The sequence below is a fragment of the Coptis chinensis genome, chromosome 8 (genome assembly GCF_015680905.1).
Source record: "Coptis chinensis isolate HL-2020 chromosome 8, ASM1568090v1, whole genome shotgun sequence".
Taxonomy (NCBI): domain Eukaryota; kingdom Viridiplantae; phylum Streptophyta; class Magnoliopsida; order Ranunculales; family Ranunculaceae; genus Coptis; species Coptis chinensis.
In genome coordinates this window covers 95,196,627-95,214,076 of record NC_141463.1, presented here as the reverse complement: position 1 = coordinate 95,214,076, position 17,450 = coordinate 95,196,627, and the positions used below count along the sequence as shown (strand labels likewise).

The following is a 17,450-nucleotide window of genomic DNA, read 5'->3' as shown; positions in this document are numbered from 1 at the left end:
TATTCACCAAATTCGATATTTTGAGTCTTGTTCCCACCCATATGTCCTTAAGAATGCATAAGCCACCAACTCTTGTACATACGTTATAGCAATTTAACAATCACGGGCTACTATACTACAGGCATCCACCATGAGCTCATGGGAGGATTATTGTATCACTGATAGAATCTCAGTTAGGTGACAGCCTGCAGGTATTGCCATATTGCCATATTGGGATTGTCAATGAACATCTCTACTTTTGTTGCAGGACTTGGAAAACTTTACAATGATTGCCCATTAAATAAAAACTGAATATAGTTAATGATATAACCTGAAAAACTTTGTTAAGATGATTAACGGCTGATTGTTTACCTTTTTCATGAATTCCAACTATCATGAAAATTGAGTCATCGGCCTTCTTCTTCTTCTCGTCAGTATTGTTTTTTGAGAGAGACGAATTCCGTTTTCGAAAAATAGAGCCCATGATATATACCCGCCAAAGGGGCTAGCCCCCAAAGTCCCAAACTCTTTACTTTTCACACACACCCCTTTACTTAAAATAGTAAAATAACTTTCCCACCCATTTACAACTGTTGCGAGAAGATCATGAGTTTATCCAAATTTGGAAAGTTTCACTATGGGAATTATTTCCAAGAGTTCGGCTCACGGATCAACCTAGTCCGTATGGAGTTATAAGTCCGAAGTCCAAACTTGTAGAGACTTGTATTTATAAAGGAATTGGAAAACAGAGTAGATTACGCAGCAGAGCCAGAGGTGTATATAAAGTCCCTTTGTCAAGTCTTTCCTTATATATCACTGACGATGGAAATTTCAATGAATAATTTTAGCGGCTGGAGTGAATTGCTTTGTGATCTCGCACATGAAATCCAAGAACGTCTTGCCCTCGATGATTTGATCCGATTTAGTTCTGTATGCTCGTTTTGGAATTCTCTTTCGGGCTCGTTTCTCCGCCACAAAGGTCGTCTGCCATGGCTCATTGTTCCTTATTATGTGGATCCGAATGTAGGAAGAGACCCGAATTATTGTAGTGATGGCATCCTTGGGTTTTTCAGTATATTGGATGGATTGACATATAAACTTGAGATACCGGAGTTAGTAGGACGTCGTATCTGCGGAACTGCTTTTGGTTGGTTTATTACAGTTCATGGGAATTCAGAGATGCAGCTATTGCATCCATTCACTAGAAAGGTAGTCCAACTCCCTGCTCTTACTGAGTTTCCTTACTCTGTTGGTACCCGATTCTCGGAGGAAGAAGGCTTCCTTTATCAGCTGCAGGAGAGTCTCGATGACACTGAGAATATATCTGAGGTTAACTCAGACTACATGCGTGATTTTCACATATACAAGGCAGTTACTTCCCCAGGTCTTACTAATTCTTCTCAACCTACTGTTGTTATCGCTATCCCAATGGTTTACAGGCAGTTGTACTTTTGTAGGCCGGGAAAGGACAGTAAGTGGAAGAGAGTAATAGGTAAAACTGCATATTACTCCGACGTTACGCTTTACAAAGGAGACTTTTATGCTGTACGGCACACTGGAGAGGTTGATGTTGTCAAGAACCTTGATGATGCTGATGGTTCTTCTGTGCCCACTACATCTTTCGTTATTTCAGCAACAAAAGATTATGACGTTAATGCCGAAAACAATTATCTGGTGGAATCTTCCAATGAATTGCTGCTAGTAATAAGGATTTTCCCTGACTTTGAGGGCAAAAGCTATCGTTTCACTCAAAAATTTGTTATCATCAAGCTAGATTTTAGTGGCCCGAATTGGGTGGAAGTTAAAGATCTAGGCGATTGTGCGTTGTTTGTGGGCTTTAATAATTCTTTGTCTGTTGTTGCATCTGATTTTCCTGGATGTAAAAGGAACTGCATTTACTTTTCTGATGATGACTTTGATAGCTTCTTCACTGGTCATGATAAAGGTATTTTCTATCTAGATACATGTACTATTGAGAAAATTTGTCCTATATACTCTAAGTTTGTTTCGCCGCGTCCTTTATGGTATTCCATAAATCCCTAATAAATGACGGAGTTGTAATTCTTTATTCGTGTACTTTGTGTCATTTAATAAAACCTTAACTTATTGCGTTTGCTAATAAATCTATATAGATTATCTGGGTGTTGTAATGTAACGACCCACTGTGTACCAATTGATAGTTTTATATCGAAGGTGTTAGATGTACGAGAAATTCTTACTTGGTTAATGGCATTTTTTTATATGTTTTTATATGCTCGTTGTAGCATTGCACTTCAATCTAAAATAGTTATGGATTGTGTTTTGATATATTCTTATGTGTGTTACTGCGTGTGATGATGTAATTGATAGTTTAATTATACATAGTGGCTTGATCCATGAGTGAAATGGATTTAGGGGAGGTTGGGGGGAATGCAAGTTTAGATGCTCTTGGGGTCGTTTATAGTTTCTTTAGATGCTCTTTAGAGCAGGAGGAAGCGTTTGTGTGTATTGGTGACTTGGCATCAAGGTTAGACTATGACTTGGCATCAAGGTTAGACTAGTATCAGGAGGAAGCGTTTGGGAAGGTTAGACTACCTTTCTAGTGAACGGACTAGTTTCTAGTGAAAGGACTAGGGAAGGTTAGACTAGTTTCCATCAAGGTTGTATGACATGGGCATAAATTTCTTTAAGGTTGTGTCTCTTACATTCAACTCCAGTTAAGTCCATATGTTATCTTGTCTGTATGTTATCTTCATGGACCATGGATTCGATCCAAATATAGGAAGTTGCTTGGAAGTTAAGACCAAAATCGACTTAGTCCAAGGTGGTTAACTGGGGACAACGTCAGTGCTAGCTAGTGAGATCTGTGGGCCTGGCATTTGCTTGTTCATCGATGCTGTGAGGAGGTTCACACATTAAATCTCTAATTTCTTTGTAAGTTACATTAGCCTTCAGCCAAGGGAAACTGTTCGAATGGTTCTTAGTTTCTTTTTGCATCGATTTATCTGCAACATCCTGAAATTTGGCCCCTTCCCAGTGATTTTGGGCTGTATCTCGAGATAAATCGGTCATCAGCTGTATCTCAAGATTTATTAGCAGCAAAGGTTAGCCAGTATTAAACCTTTAGGAACAATTGTTATTATCCCTGTTGTATAAAACAGAGGATGGCTTAGAGATGTCTACATTCATGACTCTGATTTTCTTACAATAAAGGCAACACGGTTCGAATATTATAGGCGTGTTTCATGTGTTAAATATGATTTTGGGAGGAAATTTATATTATTGACGGCTTATGGAGAAAATGAAGGTGGTGTTCATAGTAGAGGTTTCCACGTTTCTTTTGTGGTGATATTATAGAGACAAGCAGGGGTACTTTGTGATTAAAATATTTTATTTATTTATTCATTTTTATATTCATTCATTTATTTATCCAGTGAGCAGAGCGAACGTTCTGGGCTAGAGGGGCATGTGTGGCCCAAAATGTTGTTTGATAGGTTTCTGTCTGACTGTCCTCATTCTCTACTACGCATCTCATCTCCGTCTCTACTACACATCTCATCTCTACTCGCCCTCCCCCATCTCTCTCTTGATACCCCCATCATCTTTCTCGATACCACTACTGTTTTGGGGATTCATAATTTTTACAATAACCACCCAGATTATGATACTGTGGCGCACTTGGGGCGGATAAGTTGGTATTGTTGACTGATATTGCTGGGATTCTTGAATGATTCAACTACTTTGGTGAAGCAAATTGATATATATATTTTTTACAATACTTGCATTCATCATTAAATCATACGAAATGGTGTAATATATATATATAGATTAATCATTAATATATTTATTTATTTATTTTGCATTTTCCTATGTGAGTATTTACTGTTTTTTTTTTAAGAACGAGAATACTTGTTTTGAGTGTTGGTCGAAGTAATGGTGTTAGTATTTTTTTGGTTGGAGAAAGTTGTAATTATCTAAAAAACATTAGAATGGTTATTTTTGGTCTCTTAGTTTTAGGGTTAGAATGGTTGAACCCTTGATACAAAAGTGTTGGAGTTGGTATTATTAGGATGGTAATTTCGCAGAAGTGTGAAAATGTGAAAATGTCGCGTTGTTATTATGCGGTCTTCATTTTTGTTGATATTTGATCTAAATCCCTGCTCCACTCACGCCCCCACTGCAATACAGTATACTAGTTTATTGAGTGAGCAAAGCGAACGATCTTGGGCCTTAGGGGAGTAGTGGCAGACAAGATCTTTAGTGCTGGACACTATCTTGCCTGAGGATATTAGCATAGAATTGATGGCCTGCTTCTGGTATTGGCTTTTGGAATGGTTTTAGTAGAACAGCCTCAATATGAGCAGCTGTTTGTCTTTGGCATCTTGTAATTTAGAACTATCAGTAGGGACTGCCTTACTTTCCAGTTTCCACCCTTTTTCGAAGGGTGTCTGGGAGGGTGTCTGGGGACTTGGTAGTGTTATTCTCCACCCCTTCTCACCCCCCACCCCGCAGTGGTATACTAGTTTATTTATTTATTCTTTTGAGGGGGGTGTTGAGAGTGATACCATTTCCAGATTTCATTGATGAAATTCTGCAGAGAAGTTACATGGGAGGTTCTTTTTGCTGAGAAGTTACATTTCAGCTGATCTCTGGTCCAAACTCAAGGTCATTGTTAGGTACTTGGGAATCTTGTGTTTGATGTCTTAGTCTTTTTTTGTTAAAAAATAATTCTATTAGATGTTACAGATTAGAGTGGAGATTAGTTATGCTGCAGATCCTTTAATTTGGAATAAACTCCCAAGTCCTATTTATTAAAATAATCTAAAATTTCAGGACCAAGCTCTTTTGAATGAGACTGAAGTTTGTTTAAACGAGCTCTTCATCTGAGACCTTGTTCGAAATGAGATATACCTTGTCCATGTGTAGTTTAAGTATTTTACAGTTCAATCTGAAAATACTTTTATCATTCTAGGACACCGCATTCCATGAAAGTTGAATGTCTAATTAAGGCCCCATCTAAAGCTGATTACCTGATTCAGTCCTGTGAGTTCACAGAACATGTCAATCTTTACTTCATCGTCTTTGATCTTTCACTCTTATTCAGTCTATAGTTTGATAATCGTTGAACAGCACATTGAACGATAGAACCTTCGCCTGACACAAACCACGACCAACACAAAATGAGCTTTACAAACCAAACTTGGGATGACCGGGAACAAGTTGTATTATTGACTGAAGCAGATAATTAATTATAATTTGCCCAATTACGTGAAGCAAGGGGGGAAGGGAAAGACAAGAAGAGAAGGCGAGGTTTACGTTTTCTTCGGAATTTATATGCAAATGAAGAAACCACCCGTTTGAGGGATACTTTAGACCTACTTGGTTCAGGATTAAGACATCGTTTAGGATTGGTTGAACCTAAGGCTGCTTCCGCTTGGGAGATAATAGCATATGTCATGATGCATAATACATCCCTATGGAAGTTAATAATCTGATTGCTTTCTGCATTGCTAAACTACACGTTATTAATAAGATGCCAATTTATCACATTTATGAACTGAAAGTGAAGATTGTGTGTATCCAATGAAGTGGATAATCTATTCTACATTATAAAAGCCGTAGGCGAGGGGGCCGAATGGCGCTGTGTTTTTTAACTTTTTTTTTTTTTTTAAGTTTTCCTAAAATCGTGCAGAAATCTAGTATGTCTAATATGTAATAGGAGGTAGTAGTGTAGTACTAGTATTTGGATTTCAGTCTGAAACTCTGGTGATTAGTTATGAACTTCTCTTTCACGTTTGGCTAGAATTGAGCAATCATCGAGTTTGAAGGAAATATACTTCAACGGCTCAGCCTAAGGTGAACTGGATTGGACTCGGACCAGGGTCAGGGCAAACGCATACATTTATTGAACAGTCGGGCTGTCACAATTTGATGTCGCATTGTGATTTGGGGGGCTCTCGGTTCCCAGTCTAGTTCATTTGAGAAGTTAATTCAGGTAGAGTGTTCACAGGCCTCCGGCCCAAGACATGGTCCAGTTCAGATAAACAAAACACAATGTTTCCCCATAGGCCCATATCTAAACAGTATTAAAAAACCAGAAAATTAAGCTAGAGGGGTTAGTTTTTTTTTTGCTAGGTAAGTTTAAATATATTAATAAAGAGAAACATACAAAAGAATGGTTTGAGTATGGAAAAACCAAACTCTGATTCTAATGTGTACTCCAACAAGCTGGGTACACAACACACAATACTAGCCTATTCTCACAAATTTGTTATAGAGGTTTTCCCATCGGATAAGCCATGAAGGCTATTAAAAAATAACATGTGGCAGACTGGTCTCGAGTCAAAAGCTTATATTCTAAAAAATTTCTATAAAAAAACACTTACCTGGATAAAAATAATACAGGGGATATTAAAACCCAAAAAAAATATTGGTCGGATTTTTTATTTGTTTTTTTTATAAAAATGATACTCTCTAGCCCAGTTTCTTGATTAAAAAAAGAATTAAAAAAATATGGAGTCTGAGCAATAGTGTTTTTGTTTTACATCCGCGGTGGCAGTTTTGTAATTTTATTTTGTTATAGGGGCATGTTTGGTAGTTCGCAATTTTTTAAACTCTAATTTTTTTTGGACATTTGTCAAATATAGGTGAGCTCCTTGAGAAAGTCGGAAACGTGTTTGGACACGTGCATAGAGGCTTGTATTATATAAAAATAAAAACATAAAATGAAACATATAAAAACGAAATTAAACTGTAACAATGGACTTATGGACCTGGCATAATCTTTTCAATAAAGCATCATAAAACCAACCTATCAGTCATAATATCGTATAACTGTATAAGTATCAACCAATAAAACATCATAAAACCAACCTATCAGTCTTAATATCAGTAAGTACTACGTATATGTGTAAAAGAAGACATTTACACAAAAAAAAAAGAATCAAATCTTTACATATCAAATATATCAACCATCTTCATTTTGTTCATCTCCTCAAAGTATTCAGAAGCAACTTTCACTAAGAACCTGCAACACCAACAACATAATTATGAACGGTCGATATTCACCTCTAAACTTATAAACAACAATATTTCAAGTTGAGCAACCATAAATTTTTCCAATAATGAATTATTATAATTTATAAATGAGAGTAATGAGGCATGCAAAGGCAATACTTCACACCAACCCGACGCCAAAAGAAAAGAATAATAAACACACATACACCTTGAACGAGCGATATATATATATATATATATATATATATATATATATATATATATATATATATATATATATATATATATATATTTCTTGAATTATAGAAACCCTAATATCGGAAAAGCGAAATATAAGTAATTTTTTAGACAGTAAGTTGTACCTATACTGTTCTCGTAAGTTTCCCGATGACCGAACTTTGCATAGTGTATGCTCACAGCAGTCGTAGTATACGCGACATTCTTGCAGTAGACTCAACGGAAATCCATCTCACAATGAGACTTAATCACAAAAAGAAATTGAAACGATTAGAAGAAAATAAGTATAAAAAATGGATTAAATAAAATTTAGTAAAAAATATTGAAAAAGAAAGGGTATTGTTGTCTACCCAAGGACGAAGCCAGGTTTCGAAGCTAGGGGGTGCGAGATTATGTGCACACCTCACCCCCACCCCAAAAAAAAAGTATGCAATTTTTTTTTTTTTTTTTTTTTTTTTTTTGTCAGAAAGTATAAACAATAAAGATAAACAAAATTATGCATTTATTTAAATTCACAAAACTAGAGTGCATTGACTACTAAGAATATAATATGGACTGATGAAATTAACTAGTTAAACACTTAATCCATTAATTGATACTACTATATCTATATATATCTATATAATCTAGTTTACAAGTCTACAATAATTTAACAAATTGTTAACTTCCTATAATGTTATAAGTTTATATAACTCTACTATCATGTTGAGAAAACTATAAAAGATTAATATTGAAAGTAAAAATTTACCTTATTTTGTTGTTGTTATTGTTGTTGTTTTTTTTTAAGTGAAAATTTGATTGATAATGATAACGAGTATGTTTTACAAATAATTAAGACAAGTGTACAACAAGCTGCACCGCAAGTCTTTTCTGAATTTGTTTTTTGTTTTTTGTTTTTTGTTTTTGGGTTGAGGTCTGGCGCTTGTTTAAGAATTGAGAGTGAAAGAAATGATGGAGAGCTTACGGATTTGTTATGGGTGATTAGAATTATACAAATTGACTGGTTGGGCTTAGGGCATTTGGCTATTTGTTTTAGTCTAATTAAATTATTAAACATTCAAAGACATATTTGTCACTCTTTAATGGTTTTTTACTCAAAATAAATGATAGATGATAATTTTGTTAGGGCAAAAGGAGAAATAAAAAAAACGTTGGTTTATTATAATGTTTTTTTTTTGTTTTTTTGTTTTTTTTTCATATTATTTTGTTTTTGTTGATTATATTTTCATTATAGTTGTGAAAATTTTGAGAGTGCGGTAGTGAAAGTTTGTTAAAAAATATGAGGGGGGGGGGGTTTGGGAAGTCTTTATAGTTTGAAAAATTTTATAGGCAATTAGTTATGTGGTAGTGAAGCTTCTCTAATCTCTGGGGTGCGATATCCCCCACACACCTCGTTATATCTATCTATGTGTCTACGATAGCAGAGTGAGTAGCCATTTTCTCTCTAGTAAAAAATTGTCTTGTTACGGGACAGACCAGGGACTGGATTTAATCTCGAGTACTTCTCCGGTTTGAGCTGTTTCAGTATCCATGACACTCTATAATGGTACACTGTGGAATAGAATATGGTGGGACCACTTTAATGCATATATGTTTTGTGAACAATTAATGAGAAACATAATATTTGGCGAGGTTAGATATTTTGAAACGAACTGGTTTTTCAGTATGATACGAATGAGGAGAATTTAGATACACTAACTTGGGAAACAAGCAGCCTAGATGCACGGACTATGGGCCGAAAAGTAATTTCCTAGACCAGCCTGAAAAGTTTAGTGGGTGTTTGGTTCTCATTTTTTCAAAAAATCATTTTTTCTTAAAAAAACATTTTTATGAAAAAGTATTTATTCTAAAAACAGTTTTTCAATAAATATGTTTGGGTGTGATTTTTCTTAAAAGCTATTTTATCAAATCAGATTTCGCACTATGTTTCTTGATATATTTTGGCATATCGTGTCATATAAATCACTAAAGTCTAAAACATCCGGAGAGTTCATTTGCCTTTAGCACCCAAAGTGTTTTCTTCAAAGACAAATAGTTTTTTAACTTGAAAAACAAGTTTTTGGGACAAAAAAGTGTTTTTTGGATGAAAAAGTATTTTTTTTTTAAATAGAAACCAAACACTTTAATTTTTTCAAAAAATGTTTTTTTCACTAATAAACACTTTTTGGCAATAAATAAATAAGATCCAAACACCCCCTTATACTTGGGTACTCTTTCCAGCCCGACCCAGCCCAATAGTTTAAACTTTAGGGCTTTAGTCAACACATTGAGAAGAAAGCCCATTTTGCAGAAACGTAGGAAAACTATTCCACAAATATATATCCAGAAAAAAAAAGGATTTTGATCGTTCACCAACCCAAATATTGAAAAGTTGGAGAAGAAAATAAAGGGAGAGATGGTATTCAACAGTGTTCTGGTTGTAACAGTTGCAAAAATATCAGCACATGTATGGCAATTCATAGCATGCAATCCAGAAAGATTAAGCAGTGAACAAGTATTAGATCTCATCTGTTGTTTACCTTTACAACAATTAGGCCGTCTTGCTTTTTGTTTATGGACTTTCTTTTGTTTCCCACCACCTGATTCATTTTATCCTTATTCATCTTCTGATTCTTCTTCTTCTTCAACGTCTGATGATGATCCTTATGATTCTCATTCTGATTGATATTATATTGAATTGTATGTATTGCAACCACCCCTATCTTTGATTTGCTTTTGTTTCCATTTAGATCCTCCTACTTTTTGTTATATTGTTAAACATGAATTGTTGGATTTTGTAAAAAATTAATAGAGATATGATTATGTTGTTGAATTATGATTTCTTTGTATGCTTGGATTAATATTTTGATTTGGGATTGTGGTTTTATTATTTTCAACTCGTTTTTAATAATTTAGCTGAATTTATTGAAATCAAATGGGTTATTCTGAATGAACACATACTCAATATCGAGTAGTCCTAAATGAACACTTTCTTGACATAAGCTCTGCTCTACATTGTCACCATTATACACACACTAGACCCCGTTAGAGAAAAAAATGAGGATGATTACATCAATCCCTTAAATGGGTTTATATAGATAGCCAACAAATAAGAAAACTATGATAACAAGATTATTGTCAAATCAATTTATGATCTCAACTATTCTAGAATGTCCTCATCTAGAATAATATTATATTCTTATATCTTCTATTTCTCCAATACCCATATGGGATTTACGAGCAGTACCAGATGCAGCATTCATTATTTGAGTTTTATAGCTTTGGTGCATTAGGTTCTCCACATAGAGAAGTGTAGGTTGAGATGACCAGATGAGATAATGTTATATGAAGACATATGGGGTAGGAGTTTAACATGTTTGGTTGGCAGGATGATGACGACGAAGATCCTGATCCTGATCAATTACTGCAAATTGCAGAGTCAGAGGAAAACTTTTAGAATCATTTTGAATGCTTTTGAAGCTAAAGTTTCACTACATACCATTATCTAAAAATGTGAAATCAATTATGAGCATCGTGTTTATGTTTGAATGATATAAGGTTGAGGTTCATCACATAAAGGACCACCCTAACACTCATATTTTCCCAAAACTTGATTGTATTCCATATATCTTGACAGATGTGATGTGTCCTTCTGAAGTTCTTTTAACTCCTTACGACCCCAAAATAGTAGAGGCCTGTTTACCGGACAAACCAAATGATTTGCAACCATTACCTAGAAACTAGTAATTGCCTATGTTTAACTCCTAGTATCTCAACAATGAGTCACCTACAGGAGTCTCACTGATTATAGATAAATTTCAAACGTTATTTAAAACATACTGTTATAGTTACGTTATCTTTATGCTAAAAAAACAAAAAATGTATTACAAATTGCTATTCCAACTGTATGTCACGTTTGTAGCCTTTGAGCATTGCTTGTGAGTTGTGAGCTTTTGACACTTGAACAATCGCTCAGCACACTGCTTATAAGGCCGAATCCAATGGTAGTCCACTTTTTATCTTTAAAACTGGAAAAAATTAGTGTTTTAAGGATAGAGTACGATTTTCGAATCCAATTATTTGGAACATACTATGCCACTTCAATTTGCATAGTTTGGAACCATCTAATTCTACTCCACTTCAACCCGCGCCAAATGACATCCAATTTTTTTGTAGAGATACATACAATTCTACTCCACTTCAACCGGCACCAAATGACATCCAATTTATTATTCTACACCACTTGAAGTAGTGCCATTTGTTTTCTTCCAAATTAAATTACACCAATTCAACCGGCGCCAAATGATATCCAATTTATCATTCTACTCCACTTGAAGTAGCTCTATTTGTTTTCTTCCAAATTATTCCAATTCAACTCGCATGGAATGCACTATGTATTTTTTAGTATAGAGAGTAATATATAGATAAAAAGTAAATACTACCAAACACACATACACAGTCATAACCCAAGAAAAATACAAGACGCTTGAAGGAGTTGAAGAACTCTTCCCTGGACTTCTTATTTACTCACACTCAATTGTTGTTGGTTGTTGTTATTGAAATGCCTCCTCTATTTATATGTTTATAGTTTAAGGAGATGGGATGCGGGGATAAAACATTTGCACCCAGATGATTCATAACAAATCTTATCCTTCCAAAATATCTTAGGTATTAGTATTCTATTTTAAAGAGTAGCATAAAAATCTTGATGTATCAACAACATAAATCGGAAGAGCGGAGGTGCGATATCGATTTTTGTGGAACATATCCACCAAAACCTCCAATATGTCAGTCATGTATTTTTCGAAAATCAAGGTTGGAGTTGTTTGATTTTGATATTGATAATTTCTACTCTGATTACAAGCTGAAAGTAAATCTAAGGTTTTGTCGTGGGTATGCAGTTGCATTTTGCATAATGTGTCATTCTGTGCATGGAAGTTTTGTCGAGAGTGTTGAATGATCATATTCAATCCAATAAGATACATCGTATTAAGATTTCTCGTACCAGCAACCCCATTGCACAATCACTTTTTGCGGATGATGTCTTTATTTTTTGCCGTGTTGGATGTTCTTAACATTTTTTGTAGTATCACTGGTCAAGATATAAACTATGAGAAATCAGACATCCATTTTAGCAAAAACTTGCCTTCTAATGAAAGTACTAGTATAATGAACTTGTTACACATGAAGAAGATCACTATAGGAGAAAAATATCTTAGTTCCACTCTTTTCCTTGGGCAACCAAAGTCTGAGATTTTTAATCATCTCATTGACAAAGTGAACACTAGGATAGCTGGTTGGAAAAGTAGGATGTTTTCTCAAGCAGCTAGAACTGTCCTTATAAAATCTATCACTTCTGCTATACCTGTTTACCATACGAGTACTTTTCTCTTACCAAAAAATGTTACTTCAACTCTAAATGGCATTCAAAGGGATTTTTGGTGGGGAACTAATAATGGTAAGAAACACCCCCTCTATTTGAAAAACTGGGGGTTCATATGTCAATCTAAGAGAGGGGGAGGACTAGGAATCAGAGATATGAGGCTAAACAATCTTGTTCACCTTAGTAGAATCCTTTGGTATATTATAACTAAACCAGACTCTCTGCTTTCAACACAATTATAAGGTAAATACTTCCCTCACAATAATGTTGTTCATTCTGTACCTAAAAGAGGCTCTTCTTGGTTCTGGCATGACATGCAATAAGTTCTCATGATAATCAAAAATCACTCTGTGTGGCAGGTAGGTTTAGGTAAAGATATTAGTGTATGGTCTGACTCATGGATTCCAGACCTACCTAATGGTAAAGTACCTGCTCAAACTGTATATATATATATATATATGTTTCTGATCTTATTGATATGCATACTAGGTCTTGGAATATAGACAAATTAAATCATTTGTTTGACTTAGACACCTCTCTAAAGATACGAAGTATATTCCTGCCCCAATCAAATCTGGTTGATGTGTTGAAATGGAATCTTACAAAATCTGGGATACATAGTGTTAAATCTGTGTATCACAGGTTAGGTTTAAGAATTGCACCTTCTTATAGTTATAACACAAACCTAGCTTTCTGGCAGAATGATTTAAGCCCTAGAGCCACTCTCTTTGCTTGGAAGTGCTACCATAGCATTGTTCTAACAAGAGAACACCTTAGTACTATTTTCTATATACCTAACAAAGCTTGTTTGCTTTGCAATACTGCTATTGAATCTGTGAAACACCTATTGCTTCATTGCCCCTTTACAAGAAATATTTGGTATTCAACACCTTAGTGTTTTAGGTTAAGTGCTTATGAAAACTTAAACGTAAAAGAGTGGATTGATTTATGGTATAGTCCACCAAAGAATTGGCCCATTGATAATAAGCTTTGGACAGGAGCATGCTTGTTTATAACATGGCACATTTGGTTAGAGAGATGTAAAATTCTGTTTAATAATTCTAAACCTAATGGGGTTTCTTTGATGCTGATTATTAACGACTACATTCGGAAGTTCAACCTTGAAGACCAGGTTTTAGGGCCACACGCTATTCTAACAGCAGTTTGGGAACCCCCGCAACCTGGGAATTTGAAACTCAACATAGCAACAAATTTTAAAAAGGGCAGTAAATGGTTTGGTTTAAGTTATATTTTAAGGGATCACAAAGGTATTTTTATCGCTGCAAAAACTAAGAGTTGGGTCTGTCGAAGAGGTTGTATGTAAAGGAACCCCGCAAGGAATCGAGTGGAGCAGGAGTTTCAGCAACTCAATCGAACTAGAGGTTGAAGTGAAGGAAATTCAAAAAAAATTGGGAAGGAAGGCATGGAACATTTCTTGGACTTTAAGCCGTTCAAGGAATATACTGGAGGATGCACAACTAGACTATAATCTATTTTGCTTTATCTGTACTAAGTGAATCAGTTATCAGTAGATCTATTAACAGTGTTGCACACTGTTTAGCATCAAATGGACACAATCTCCCTCCACGTTCTGAGTGGCTTACACTGCCACCTAGTTGGTTAATGGACTTCGTGGAGGCAGATAGAACTCATGTACATGTTCCACTTTGAGTTCAATATATATATATATATATATATATATATATATAATGTCAGTTGATCACCAAAAAAAAAAAAAATGTGTCATTCTGAATTCACTTCCTCCTAATAATCCTTTCACTATTTTCTTTCACTCCAAGCAAACTTTCGCCTCCGATTCTCACAGTAACTTGCTCAGTTTAGATGATAGATATAATTAAGGGTACCCTATCATTAATTCAAGTTTCTTTCTCTTTATTTCTGGCGCAGATTTAACAAATCTTTCCTTAAGTACTAGCGGACATTTAGCCTTCCAAACAATTTTGGCACGGGTTTATTCAAAAGTTGGGATGTATTGCGCGCCTGTGACTCTGAGGCAACTGGAATGCAAAGAATAATTCTTGTTCATGTAATTATGTCAGACAAAACGATCGAGTAAACTAGACTGTAGAAAAGGGAAGGGCATTCTGTCTATACTCTAGTGTCGTAGTGTTGCATTAGTGTACTACTCGAGTGATCCAAAGTCTTATTTGTTTGGATTCCAAAATCTATTAGAGATTGAGATATTGCCATCAAATTGGATAGTGGTTGGATATAACATACAGTGTGATATCTTCAATTGTACTGAACATTTCTGATATTTGGATTTACTCCAGTTCATCTGCACCCACTGAAACCTGCTTTAATTAATATTTTGAAGAAGTCCAATTTACAGAATACGTTTTCGGTCATAATGCTGTGCTGTAGAATATAGACTTCTGTCCTAGGGGAAGAAACAAAAAAAGCATTTTTAAGCACTATATCTAAAACAACTTGGGCAGTATTTTGGTGAACTCGTGTTCCGATATCTAAAATTCATATTGTTGCTACGATCTAACTTTAGTCTGGATAAGATGCAAAACCAATCAATATAATTGGAAATTCTGGTTCATGGAATTAGGATTGAGATAGAGAGTATGAAGCAAAGAAAACCGTACCTTACATGTGTATGGCTTTTCAATGTATATGTCGCTTTTGGTTAGCGAATAGTGATGAAAATATGAAATACCTTTGATGATCTTTTGGCTATTGCCTATTGGTGATATGGCATTAATCACTCAAACACAGTTATATCACTGTGGTGCTGGTGCATGTGCATTACTGTAAGGAAGACAACAATGCTTTACATAAGCACAATCATACTAGTAAAAGCATATAACAAAAAAAGGCTCCACTCATGTTGGTAGAATATGCACCCCATCACTTAAAAGTACAAAATCACCAAAAGCATAAGGAAATTAATAGATTGCTATCTTTGAGTTCCCATAATTCAACTTTTTCACTGCGTGACTTATGTAGTTGATTCAACTTTTATAACTATTTCATATATGGCGCAAAAGTGTAGCTGACTATATAAGAGCCAAGACTTATCCGACTCATGTCATATGGGGATGGGGCATTGAGGCAATGATCGATCACAGAAAGTAGGGTATAGCGTCACAATCAGGTTCAACACAATTGCGTCCAATACTACAGTGACATGCATATATATGCAACACTCCGATAAGATGATATAGGCAATTGCTATCGATTCAACATTTCAAAGGAGAGATCCCCTTGAATCATTGAATTTATTCTATTTCCCTACCTGTCCTAAAGTAGCCAACTCGGTACATTTCATTGCCAATTACGACAAGGACAAACCCACGCCAGTCCATGCAGTCTTGTTCAACATTACTGTGCCTGCTCCTGCTCCTGCTCCTGCTCTTACAGCCATATTGGTTGATTTCGGTTTGAAGTTTGAACAGGAGCATACCTTTGGAAAGTGGTTTTAAATTTTAAAATGTACTTCGTGGAAATTGATATGCGGATTTGGAGTGGGAATTACCGGATGGATGAGTCTATCTTTGCTACCGGCGGTCACCAACTGTTTTAACAATTCAAATGTTTTATGCATTAATTCTAATGAGGCACCATTGTAACTGCAATCTCTACAAGATGTACCGAGTCATACTGCCATAGAAAAGGAGCACCAAATTCTCCAAAAAATAAATAAAAATAAACAGAAGATTCTTACTGTTTGATTTTAGTTTAGGCTCAAATGAACTAAACTCAGTCAATGTCATTTATATTCTATAATGTCAAATTCAAGGTTTGAACCATCCATTCAACTTACGTACCAATTAAACCTCTTTTCTGAATAAATTAACACATGTAAACTGCATTCAATTTCTACCTAAAGGTTTCCTACTCATTGGACTCTTTTTATTTACTCTTGCTTCAGATTTGGAACCAGATTATTTCTTTGTTGAGCAATCAAATCACAACATGAGCCAACAACTAATAATCTCCATTATTATTTCAATTTTAAAGGGGCATCAATTTGACGGTGATTCCAGGGGTCAAACAGTCAAACACTTACTTGGTTTAGGTCATGCTCCAATGGAGTGAATGGACAACATCAATTAAGTATTTCTTGATTCAACTCATTCAAGATATATATCCTTCAGTTACCAAAAAAATAAATAATATATATCCTTCCCTAGAAAAGTACGGGTGTGCATTTCTTGTCCAAGTGTCCAACTACACCTTTAGGCTTCGGAACAAACCATGTTCCTAATACAACTAAGATTTAAAACCTTGACAGGACTTCTGTGATGGATTTGCTCCTAATTTGGCTGTTTTCAATTGCATTATTACATAGGGTCCACTTGATTTGGCCCTTAGCGGACACGAAGAAACGGGATGATTGATGCATGTAAATTGAATCCCCCGTGGATGATTCTCTATTCTGTGTGCGAAAGATTGAGAGCCCCCTCGACTGTATCTATATATACTTTCAAATTAGAAGAAATTATTGTTGTGATTTGTGATGCACCAAGAGCTCTCTCTCAAGATGTCATAAGAAAATAAAATCATTTGCTTGATACAGACGGACATATTTCTTAGTCAAATACCGCCCATGTGGATTGTGAGAAGATTATGAGGCAATGGACTGAAGACGCATCCCTCTTTCAAGCAGTTGTGACTTGTGAGTGATAGAGAGTCTGTCTTGAATTCGTTGGGAAACATTGGTGATTATAGGACTTTACAAAGTGATGGATGGTAAAGGGAGAAATTTGTGGAATGGAGATGACACACTTTTTGATTGAAAGAAAACGAGGCGCTTTTGTAAGAGGTCTCCTTTTGTAAAGTGAAAACATAAAGATCAAAGGAAAAGGGAAAAAAAAAAACATAAAGACTCGCCGAAGCACTGACC

General features: G+C 35.2%; 1 protein-coding gene across 1 annotated transcript; it reads left to right on the top strand.

Annotated features, from left to right (window-relative positions):
- The first annotated feature begins 801 nt into the window (after window positions 1–801).
- On the top strand, window positions 802–16,026 carry LOC147484699 (F-box protein At2g26160-like). Its single transcript, XM_086579796.1, has 2 exons — window positions 802–1,924; window positions 15,854–16,026. Exons 1-2 carry the CDS (start codon window positions 802–804, stop codon window positions 16,024–16,026), a joined length of 1,296 nt encoding a protein of 431 aa, XP_086435922.1.
- Window positions 16,027–17,450: the final 1,424 nt, after the last annotated feature.

Bases quoted from the DNA above. Each gene is read 5' to 3' on its own strand.
- LOC147484699 (XM_086579796.1), top strand. From the start codon at position 802: ATGGAAATTTCAATGAATAATTTTAGCGGCTGGAGTGAATTGCTTTGT. The intron at 1,925-15,853 runs GTATTTTCTATC...GTCCTAAAGTAG, and splicing joins CTTCACTGGTCATGATAAAG to CCAACTCGGTACATTTCATT.